Here is a 12,905-nt window from a genome sequence, read left to right as displayed (position 1 = left end):
GCTGGTACTTGGTGGTATCCAGCAAATTCATTTAATTATAGAATACAATATAGCCACGAAAATTATGGTTACAGAATAAAAGTGTTTTAAAACATTAAAATAACAATATACCTCAACAAAAACCAGGAAGTATGGAGAAGTGAGGTGGTTTAATTTCCTCATTGTTAAATCTGTTTGTCAATAAACCTCTCTCTCTATGTGTGTGTGTGTATATGTATACATGTGTGTATGTATGCTTATGTTTATATTTAACTTTAAAGATATCTTAAGAACTATTCGCTCTGTAACAAAAACATTATCTGAATGTAAAAATTAAATCATTTTCATTTTAGTTTTATGTTCTGTTAATTTAAATAAAATTAACCATTATAATTAAATTATATTAGCTAATTGATAAACATAATTAATCAAATTAATCAAACCATTATAATTAGCTTAACTTAAAATAGCATGTATGATGTGATTCTTTTTGTCAGTCTTTCTACCTACTTGTCTTGCTGGCTGCCCCACATAGGGTTACTTAACTTATTATATATATATTCATAAGAGATGTTTGTGATTATGTTTATAAATACATGATATTTGGTTTTTCTGTCGAGATTTTCAGGATGATTTTCTAAACTGTCTATATCATGTATTTTAATTGAAATTTGTATTAAATACATATCACAGAAAAAGTCATTCTCTGAAATAAACAAATATATAGAGATTTATGAAGTTTCTCTATCCAATAGTCCCAATTTTTTTTTATGTATGATTAATCTTTATGAAAACAAAATCACAAATGTATTTACCATTGAAACAAAAATTCCCAATCTAACTTAAGAGAATAATGTTTGATTACACCTGAAGCCACATTACTGTTACTTTCTTAATAAGGTGAGATTTGGAGAACGTCTTTAGCACTTGGGCTTCTCAGGTCAAGCACATTTGGTCAGCTATATTGTAGGAAAGACATTTATCTCTAAAATCAAACTACACACCATTCACATGCAACATAGGGATTCTGTACAATAATAAACTAATATATGTTCAACTAACTAGCTCTAACACTTCAGTAAAACAGTGAGTATGTCCCATAATAAGTCCTGTAGAACACTGTTTCTAAAAGTGACTATACTGAAAAATCTGAGCTAAAATTTTTTAAAAAGGGATTTTACTTTTCTAATGTGAACTATGCATCTAAGATTGGAGGTGGGGAATACAGCAAGAGGTTTCTTTCTAACTTATTTGATTTATTTGATCACCTTTTTTCACTGTAAATATTAAGTCTAAAGAGCTTTAATATTGTGAGGACTGCTGATTCAAGTAGTTTATTACTCATGTAGCATATTTATTCAACACAGATATAGCCAACTAGAAGAGTAAGAGAGAGTGATAAACTTTTCAGAAACACACTGTTGCCTTATATTTAACATTTATTTGTTTCATAACAAATCCATACTTCCCGAAAGATTTCTGAAGATGTGACATCCTCACAGAGCTTTTCCTGAAGCAGAAAATGGGGGTGGGCTGTTTTTTCCATAAGAACTCAGAAATGATTTTTGAATGCAAAAGGATACGTTATCATCAATTAAAAACAAACAGAAAACATGAAGAAATATACTACACTAAAAATAAATTACTAATCAAAGACTTCGTATTAACTTCTTAGGTTCATTATAGTGTAGTTGAGGATGCCCTAATGCTTGCTCAAGTAGATGTACTGTCTTCCAATATGTAAGTTTTTTTTTTTTTTAATAAAAAAACTGTCACTTAGACTGGAGTGCAATGGCACGATCTCGGCTTACTGCAACCTCTGCCTCCTGGGTTTAAGTGATTCTTCTGCTGCCTCACCTCCCCAGTACCTGGGATTACAGGTGCCCACTACCACATCCAACTAATTGTTGTATTTTTAGTAGAGATGGAGTTTCACCATGTTGGCCAGGCTGGTCTCAAACTCCTGACCTCAGGTGATCCACGCACCTCAGCCTCCCAAAGTGCTAGGGTTATTACAGGTGTGAGTCACCATGCCTGGCCTCAAAACATTAGTATTTTTAAAAGACAAACTATTAAAAAACGTTTATTATCTATGTAACTCATCAAAAACAACTAAAAAGTAAAATTATTCTCTACACTAACATAAATGAATGCAAAGATGTGTATACAACAATATGTCATATAGCATTTCTTTAAAGCAGCCTCAAACTAGGGGAAGGCCAAAACTGCCTATCAATAGAGACTGATTTAAAACTATATACATAATATTCGACTGTCAGAAAGAATGAGATTAATTTATATTGGCTGATACATAATAATCTCCAATTTACATTGTTAAAATAAAAATATCTGGGTATAGAAAAAATGTGTATTTTATATATATCTCCCCTTCATTTGCGTGTGTGTGTGTGTGTGTGTGTGTGTGTGTGTTTAAAGGTGATTTCACATAAGTAAAAAAAAAATAGAACAAAGAATACGAGAGGTTGGGAGGGGTAGGGAAAAGACAGGCACAGAGATTTGTTAAAGAACACAAAATTACGACTAGAGTGGGGGGAATAATTTCTAGTGTTCTCTACCACTGCAGGATGACTACAGTAACAATAATACACTATATAGTTTCAAATAGCTATGGTAGGAGGAGGATATTGAATGTCCCAAAACAAACAAAATGATAAACACTTGAGATATGGATATGCTAATTAGCCTGGTCTGATCACCGTACTTATTACCACATCCCTATGTACTCCCATGAGATCTGCAATTATTATATGTCAATTATTTTTAAGATTAAAAATTTTTAAGTGTAAAGAATAAAAAGTTTTATTTATTTATTTATTTATTTATTTATTTTTCCTGATTCACCTTTCCTTTATTTACTTTTTTTTTTTACTTTTTTTTTTTTATTATACTTTAAGTTCTAGGGTACATGTGCATACACGTTATGCACAGAATAAAAAGTTTTTAAAGGTGGCAGGTGCTACAGAGATGGATAAGTAATAGACATGAAAAACTGGTAGACTAAAAACTGTTGACAGTGATTAGATGTTTTTATCATATAACCTTTAAAACTATTTCTACTTTTTACAGTATTTTCATAGTAATAAAAGTATATATTATAGTTATAAAATATTATAATACTTTATAATATTATACAGTATTGTGTTATTTTCATAATACTATAAAAAGTTAATAATGATTCCAAGGCTCACAATCCTGTATTTTATAATTTAATTCTACATGTAGTGCATATGTAGGATACCAACAGCAATATGTAGCTTTCAGAGAAAGCAAGAGAATTTTTGGAAAAATTTTGAAACCATAACAATGACACTGAAATATTTCAGTAATCTGTAATTGGAGATGGCAGGTTGAACACTTGTATAGCCAACCTTCTGTCCTAAAACAGAACAGTGAAATAATTTTTATAAGGGCTAAAACAAAAGAACAAAAAGGATGGGAGAGGAGGTGAAAAGCAGAGAAGATCATAACAAATTATCTCACAAAACAACAGTGACTCCTGAGTAAGCAAAGGGGAAAGTCGGCAGTCTGTTTATTCAGTCAGTCATTCACTCATTCATCCAAATTATTTACTGGGTTCATAGTATGCCAGACACTGTTCTAGGTTCTGGAGATATAGCCACAAACAAAACGGAAAACAACTCACGCTCTTATAGAGCTGACAGTCTAATTAGAGAATAAAAGTAGTGTATGTTATGTCAGACAGATTTAGGATAGGAAGTTGGAATGGGGACTGAAATTTCAGAAAACATGATCATAGAGAAGATGACACTTGAGGCACAACCAGAGGAGAGTGAGTGAGCTTGCCCCACAGAGAGCAAAGGAAAGATAACCCAACTGATGCTTTAGAACTTCCCAGAAGGCTCAGAATTTGGAGAACTTGGGTACTCTGAAAGTATGGCTAAAGGTGAGGATAAAAATAAGAGGGCTGGTTGAAAGATTGTTTTAAAAAAGTTGTTTAGGAAAGATTTAGACCCTCCCTTTCACCTTACCTTCAGAGGAATTGCCTTTCTTAGGAAAGGACAAAATACAATGATGCTGACTGGAGCATACAATGGTTGAAGAGGTACCACAATGAAGACAGGGAGGTTAAGCAAGAATATATATACCAAATATCAAAAACCCCAGTTATCTTCTGAGTCTAGTTCCCCAGAATGCTTGCAGCTAAAGCCTAAACTCTCCCATTCAGAGTACTGCAGGTACCTTATTTGGGGACTCTGACAAGTCCCCCAAAAAAGATCTGACACTGATGGTCCATTTAAGATAGTAATACACAGAAGATCATAAGTCAAAAAGGTTCTTCTGTGTACAATGGACTTCCAATCAACTATGTTTCATTCTTAAAAATATAACAAGTTAAAATAAACATGTGAGGAGAAGGTAAAACCAGCAGAAAAATGCAGTTTGGAGGAAACTGACCATACAGGGAGAAGAAACCCTTTAAAATACATATATATACACACACACATATACATATATACATATATATACATATATGCATATATATAATATATACACATATATATATATATAAAATAATATACACATATATTATATATATAAAATACATATATATTATATATATATAAAATACATATATACACACATATACACTCTTAAAAAATAGTGAAAATTTTAAGAGTTTTTAAAATGCTGGGCCTAAATCAAAACATAAGGTCTAAATCAGAAGAAGATGGGTAAACGGCTTTTCTTCTATTTTCTTTTCTAGCCCACAGCAATCTAAAAGATTAATAGATAAATTTGGATATGCCTAGGTTATTACCAAGGACTGATCCATCTCCTTTAGGAAGAAAGGACCTAAGGTACTGGACTGCATAGCCTGAAAGTTGCCATTTCAATCACTGATTGCCCTTCTTGAATCTTCCTTCTAACATGAAAATGAAATTGTGACTAAAAATCCAACTCAGCTAATTTTCGAGTCTTTTGGCTTCCTTAATCTTCTTTTATTATGGTTTCTAATATGAGAATGAAAAAGCCAATTCTCTCATTTTAGTGGTAGATTAAATTCTTTCAGCAAAAGCCATTCACATTTGTGCTTTTTTTGAAACCTACTATCTGAGTGACCATGAGCAAGGTCAGCCTCCTTGTATTTGACAAGCCCTGGATGCTATTTTCTATAAAGTGACTGTGTCAGACTTTCATTCAAGAACCCAGAGAATCATCTTAGATGGTTGTTTATTACCTAAAAGGGTACAGAATAAATTTCAAAATAAATGAAATTCCAATAAAAGCATTTGAAGCTATATTGTAAACATTGTGACAATATTAGATTAAATGTTTTTCACTATCTAATCTTGAAGCTATGGATTCCCAATTTACCCAGACCTGGACATAAATAAAAACAAAGCTGGCACTCTGCTCTAGATAAGAAGAAATTATCTTGGTATATACGAGTGTAAGGGGTAAAATCTGTAAAATATGATGGTGATTTGGGGGTTTTCCTGTGTGTCAGGAAGAGTGAGCAGCAATGTCTCTTCTATTTGTGATGGCAGAGTAGAAACATCTATGTTCTGATTAAATCCTCACCACTATTAATCATAATTTTATAATCTCAGATTACATAACAGATGTCTCTAAAATTAACTATTAAATAAATGAATTAGCTAATAAAATAAATGAATAGCATCAGGCTATTCTGAAAGAACTATTGGAAGCTCTGGCTAGAATAAAGACATTATTATTATTATTAGAAAAACAAAAGGCACACACCATAGCAATACTTCTTAAGGCTACATTCATTAAAATACAAATATTTAACAAAAGCCCTCTACTGAGTACCCACCACCACAAGCAGTGCTGCAGATACAGAGATAAGAGAGACCTGGTTTCTGGTATCAAGTAACTCACATCAGAGAAGATAAACATGTAAGCAATTAACCATAACATGATATCATCATAATCTAAAAGTATGTACAAATTATTACAGTAAAATATATATTCATTTAGCTTAGGGGAGGATGACTAAGTTAGAGGGAATATATAGGAAGTTTGGAATGAGAATATATAATATAGCCAGAAGTGGTGGGTCTATAATCCCAGGACTTTGGGAGACCAAGGCAGGTGAATCACTTGAGCCCAGGAGTTTGAGACCAGCTTGGGTGAGACCTCATCTCTATAAAAACACAAAAATTAGCCAGGTGTGGTGGCACATGCCTGTCTGTAGTCCCAGCAACTCAGGAGACTGGGGTGGGAGGACTGCCTGAGCCTGGGAGGCGAAGGTTGCAGTAAGCCAACATTGCACCACTGAACTCCAGCATGGGAGACACAGCAAGACCCTGTCTCTCCAAAAATATATATATATATATTTATTTATTTATATAATATATATTTTATATATTTATATTTATAAATTTTATATATTTTATATATAAAATTTGAGAACTGGTAGGACTGTATCACATGATACTACTATAAAATATTTTATAAAAGAAAGTGTTTTTAAAATGTGCTGTGTGACTTGAAAATTGCTGAGGACAGGTGATGGGTCCCAAGTGTTCATTATATCATAATCTTTAGTTTTATATATGTTTTACATTTTCCATAATAAATTCTTAAATTTTTTTAAAGTTGTTCCCTTTCTTACTGTATGCTGTTTAAGTAGACTAGTGTAGTAATTTATCTTGTAATTCAGAGACCACTGAAAAAGAAAACTAACACTCTGTAGCTTAAGCATATTTATAATCAAATCTTATAATCATGAACTCATGCTATAGGCTTTTGCAATCCTTCTAAAACAGAACTTTATATTAATAATGTATATGCTGTCTATATATATACTATACATTATACAATATACACAAATATATATACATTAATACAAAAATAATCAATTTGTTATGTGGAAAGCAATCATGGGATGATTTAAATTGAATATAAATATCTGCACAATTTTGAAATATACATTTGGCTATTATTATGTATTAGATCCCAGAACAAATTATTTCATAGACGCTTTCCTCAGGGTAGTTTTCTCTTAATCACTGGGAAGAAACTCACCTTCGCAGCAATTTCAAGGCTACTTCACTAAGAAAATAAGAGCATTGACAATACCTCCTTCAACTTTCTTCCTGCCCTATCCTCCCTTCTGTTGTTTCCCTCTCTCATCCTTTTAAGGAACTGTAACAGGCTGAACAAGTATACAGGTTCTAAAGCCAATATATTATTGTGCCTAACTCCTCAGTCAGCCGTAACAAACCCTCTGAATCTCAAATTGGTGGTGAATAGCTATCCCTAATTCAGTTGCGTAAGGAGTGAGTTTCAGCTGTTACATCCTTCACCTTCCCCTCAATTAGCATCATCCTACATCGAACCTACACTGTGTTCTTAGTACATCACATACCCACTTCCTTCCGGCCCAAAGAGTAACCTAAACTGTCGCCTCTATAAGGTGGCAGAGAGTTAAAGTTACTTCCTGTAGTTATATCTAGAAGGTAAAACTGTTGTTTTATTTCTGCTTATTTCCAAATCCAATAACCACTTCTCTCAATGTTCATTGTACTCTGCTGCTCTACACTATTAGCAATAATAATTCTATATTTTCTTTCCCTTGAAATCATCGTCTGCTCTTTTGGCTTCAATTTACACCTTCATATAGATGATACCAAAATCTGTAGTTCTAGTTACCATCTCTTGAGTTCTCAAAAAGAACTTCCAACTACCAATCAAGCAACTAATTCCATGTGGTGAGATTACCAGTATCTCAAGTTTAAGGTACACAAACGAAAAATTATTTTATCCACCTTTTGTACCCAAAGATATTCCTGTGTACTTTACCAAAGTAAATACATTATCAACTTTACTAACACTCCAGAACATCTTTAACCCTTAACTTTCACTCAAAATGCCCCCCTATTTAATTACTTGTCAAGTCCTATTGATTTTTACTTAATGTTAATTCTCTTACTTTCTTCTGTAACCTTTTCTTCGTTTAAAACCATAGTTCAAGACCCCTTTCATTCCAGCCTGAACTATGTACAATAGCTAAATAGTCTCTGCTCTCAATGTTTTCTCCCTCTATTGTTCAACTACCATATTATCCATCACAATAGCATTCACAACTCTTCAGAAACTGACTCATATTTGTTTACAGTCTTTCTCTTCCCTCCTCCTCATCATGGGCTCTAATCAAATAGAGCTTCTCACATTCTCCAAGTATGTCTCATACAATACACATGTAAAAATATGTTCTCTTCTTTATTATAAGTTTGGCTGTGATCTTAGCGTTAACTCACAATATATCCTAATTTTCCTTTATTTCCTATGTTTTATCTGTTTCCACAATTCCCACTGTTGAAGTTCCTTTTTGTTCTTTTGTGACCTGCAGTAACTTATCAAAGTGGATTCTAAAGTTGGTGCAGCTTTCTACATCACCACTATCCCTTAATATTTTTTCAAGTATATTATTTCCTTTGAAAAATCTGTATTATAGAGGCTAATACAAAAGTCAATAAAATATTTCAGATTTATAGGTCAGCTCTACTCACCAAGGGTTCAGCCATTACAACTTCAATTTTCTTTTCAGCTTGAACAGCAAATTCTGCAAAAAGGCTCTTGATGACATATTCCCCAGGTTTGACATCTGGGTCAATCGTAATGTTTGACATGATGATGTTCTTTTCTCCCCAAGTGGAATGAAAGTTGGAAGAAGCACAGTACTTATTCACTTTGCTGACTGATGCTGAAGCTAAAAGTAAAAGAAACAAAAGAACTCTACTTTAATAATCAACTTAAGAGGCCTACCGTAACTACCCTATTTCCTTTGTAAGCTGCCTCTAACCCTCAACCAGTTCTCCCAGTCTCCTCTACCACAGTCCATTTTGTCTATTTCACTTGTCACTTTCTAACATACTAACATATTTATAATTCAATTACATATCATGTATATTATATACTGTTTCTCTCTCCATCTTACTAATGTGAAAGTAAGAACAGGGATTCTCTTTTTGTTTTTGTTTTTGTTGTTGTTGTTCACGGTAAATCCCAAGTATCTAGAACAATGCCTAGCATAGATTAGGTGCACAGTATTTGCTGAATGAATGAATGGATTCTAATCAGAGAGTCAAATGTAATAAAGGAAATAAAACAGATGTGAATAAATGAAACACGAATGGGACTGGGGAACTGAAAAACAACACTACTTTGGAAAATATGCTCAGTGAAGACCTCAATGCAGAAGCTACATTAAACTTAGGCCTACATGATTTTTAAAACAAGGGAGCGAGACAAAGCACCAGGAACAGAAAACACAAGACTAAATGTGCATGGTTAAAAAACAGAAAGACCAGTATGGCTGGCACTTAAGGGAAGAAGCAGAGGTGGAAGGGGATATGCGATAAGGTCAGAATCAGTAGTCAGGGAGCAAGTCACAGAAGACCTTTAAGAAGTTTGTAAGAAAATTAGATTTTATTCCAAATGCAATTAAAATTCAGTGGAAAGCATTAATATGGAGAGGGATAGGATCTGGCTTTCTTTTTATAAAAATCTCTCTGGCACCTCTGGAGAATCGATTGAAAGAGGAAAAATGTAGACCCAGGGAAGCCATTACAGACATCTAGGTGAGATAATTGCAGCTTGGACTAAGAGGATGGTAACAGCACAGGAAAGAAAGAAAAGTATTTAAGACTTGTCATATATTAGTGGGTTAATCAGTGAAGTGAGAGAAAGGAACTAACGATGACTCACAGCATTTTTACTTGAATCACTCAAAGGATAGTGGTGCCATTTACTCAGATGGAGATGACATGGTGCTGGCAAATAGTAAGCTGCATCAGGCTTGGCCCCAAAAGAAGACACACCACTCGGCATGCTGTGTGGCTTCACCTACTCTGTTCTTCTGACTGCCTGGGCAGCCTACTTGACTTCCTACATACAAGTTTTCCAGTCACCTCCATATTGATCCCATATGTTGTTATGTCGATCCCATATCCTCTAACTTCAGCTTATGTTGCCTTTTTCGACTTAGAATATTCATGGAGAAACTGTAAGTCTGTGCTTCTCCACCTCAACCTGAACTCCAGAGACTGCCCTTGAACCCCTTCCTTTAAAAAGGAAGCAGAACACAATTACTCAAATACTGATTTCCTGTGTTTGTGTCTATGTGTATATAACTATAGGATAATAAATTTGTTCTAAATACATAAATTCAAAACTTACTAAAAACTTTTTCTGTCAAATTAAAAAAAACTTAGTCTACCACATAGGTCAAAATACACAAATCTGTAAAAGTAATCTAAAGAATATCACAAACTGTTAATATTATATCTAAAATAAGTACCTTTGTATCATATCAAGTTAAAATACATCATGTACTGTATTCTAGAACTAAAATTATATAATAAAACAACTCAAAACAAAAACTCATAGTCCTCTGAACACAGTGTACATTATTTTAAACAATGACCTGTTTGTTTACTCTGTTTCATGATCCAACATTGTGTATTATCAAAGAGGGAATCTGTTAACAAATGTCATTGTAGAAAAAAAGAAGAGCTCTCAAATTTTTAAAAAATTATTTTGGATCATTAAGAGTACTATAATTTAACTTAAGGTAGTGGATACAAACTATATCTTTTCCTTTAATTAAGATTCATAAGGTTATAACAGTTACAAAGTTTCTCCAGCTTTAACTTTACAGTAAATGTAACTAAACAAGAACCTTATAAAAAAATAAAAATAAATAAAACAAGAACCTTAACTAACCTAGTACTTCAATTCTAAATTTTAATGAAGTAAAAACTTTTAAAATGACATTTTAGCCTTTAAACATTTTTCCTACAAAGAAAAAAACTTTACTTAAAATGACTTCACAAATAACTTGCCTTTACTGTTACTGTCTTAAAAATAAAGCATAACCAAGTATTCCTAGGTCTCATAATTGCATACATTAAAAAATTCGCCAAGAAAGCCAAAAATTTTACGCAAACCTTTACTTATAAGTTATCTGTCAAGATAAAAATATTTCATTTGATAACTCAAATTTTTATGAAAAAAACAAATGTTTTTGATTAAATAATTTATTTAAATTTTATTTCTTCATAGATGTTTAATAAATGCTTGTTGAAATTATTAATATAAAAAAGTAATAATGAATGGATCTACTAATTGAAATTTCAAACTAAATTTCAAATTTTATTTTATTCAAAATAAATTATTTTTATAGTCTAACATAAACAGAATGCTAAACAGATCTTTGAAATTACATTATCAAAAAATACCAAATGGCATAGGAAACTGTTCAAAATACAGTATTAGGTGAGTAAAGATCCTAAGAGTATGTATATAAAACCAAAGTAAAATTAGACAGCAGGAAAAAATATGTGGGCACATAATAAACACACAGTTAATCACTTTTGTTTCTACACACAAAGCTGCGATGAAATCAACTAGCAAAATACCCATACCCCCAAACTGAAATAAGGACAAGGACATGAACAAACAAGTTACAAACAATAAAATGGAGGAGTCCAGTAATATTTAATTTCATTAATATTCTGAACACAAATAAAAATCAGGTAACATTTTTCATCCATCAAAGTTGTCCCCCTCAACTTTATATTTCACCATAATGTTCAGCCTTAGTAAAGACATGTGAATTCTTTTCATTTTCTGCTAATAGGAGAGAAACAGGGATGATCACTCCAAGCAGAAGAAGAAAGGCTAGCTTCCATATATCTAGATTAAGTTAAGTTACCTGACTTCTTGCATTAAATACCTTATAATGGTAAGTTGTAATATTTCTCTACATGCTAACCCAAAATTTTGAAAGATTTATGTAAGCCTATGAGAGAAGAAAGACAAACTTGTTAAGATAAGTCTTAAGACTGCAATTCAAGCATTGAATTACAAACTGGAAAAATCTCATGTCATATTAAACATACTTGGAATATAAATCTACTAAACTCTAACTGCTAATAATAAGAATAAAACAGGACCTGAATAATTAAAATTTGGGAATCTAAAAGTTAACATTCCTGCTCTGTCTCTTAAAGCTCAAATAAAAACTAAATATCAGTATTTTTGGATGGCTTACGCTCTCCATAGCACTGTATTTAGTATATTTAATAAAACAATTGTCTTTTTCACGCTGATGAGACTCCTAAACCATTACAAAATAAATTTAAATTCAGTCAAAAAGAAGAGAAAAGTGAGAAGAGAAATAATGTATAACTCTTACAATTAGGTGTGTCTGAGTTCATTACAGCAGCAGATCTCTGCTTTTTTCTGACTCCATTATGCTTTTATACACAACATTCTGAATAGTAACAGCCCTCAAAATACACACTAGTTCTCAACAATTGGGGTATTTTAAAATCCCTACAGGTAGATGTGGTCTAAAATAACCACAGTGAAGACTGTGGAAGCTGCCTCTAGCTTCCTCACCCCCAAGAAGAGGTCTTTAAGGATTTAAAAAAAAAAAACTTTGTGCTACTACCTCATAGCCACAAACTTACATAGGTACACACATATTATATGCATATATTTATGAACAGATTTACATAACAGAAATTTTTACATAACATACAATTGCTTAGTATTATAATAATTATTATTTATACATCATATTGTCTAATAATAAAAATTTTGATGACTATCTACAAAAGGAAAAGTAGAAGGTAAAGGCTTTGGAACAAGAACAAAAGTAAAAAATATCTGTGACTTTACAATCAGATACCATCTCATGCCAGTTAGAATGGCAATCATTAAAAAGTCAGGAAACAACAGATGCTGGAGAGGGTGTGGAGAAACAGGAATGCTTTCACTGCTGGTGGGACTGTAAATTAGTTCAACCATTGTGGAAGACAGTATGGCGATTCCTCAAGGATCCAGAACCAGAAATAACATTTGACCCGGCAATCTCATTACTGGGTATACCCAAAGGATTGTAAGTC

General features: G+C 32.5%; 1 protein-coding gene across 8 annotated transcripts in view; it reads right to left on the bottom strand.

Moving 5' to 3' along the window:
* Positions 1 to 12,905, bottom strand: part of FRYL (FRY like transcription coactivator) — a 297,483-nt gene that overhangs the window by 142,285 nt on the left and 142,293 nt on the right. For all 8 annotated transcript variants that reach the window (XM_033214725.1, XM_033214724.1, XM_033214728.1 and 5 more), the window contains one exon: positions 8,502 to 8,701. In XM_033214725.1, coding sequence (XP_033070616.1) covers positions 8,502 to 8,621 — 120 coding nt within the window. In that variant the 5' untranslated portion in view covers positions 8,622 to 8,701. The remainder of the gene's footprint in view (positions 1 to 8,501; positions 8,702 to 12,905) is intronic.

The sequence above is a fragment of the Trachypithecus francoisi genome, unplaced genomic scaffold (assembly GCF_009764315.1).
Source record: "Trachypithecus francoisi isolate TF-2019V2 unplaced genomic scaffold, Tfra_2.0 Lachesis_group1, whole genome shotgun sequence".
Lineage (NCBI taxonomy): Eukaryota > Metazoa > Chordata > Mammalia > Primates > Cercopithecidae > Trachypithecus > Trachypithecus francoisi.
The sequence above is the reverse complement of the archived record's forward strand: the minus strand, read 5'-3'. Positions and strand labels throughout refer to the sequence as shown.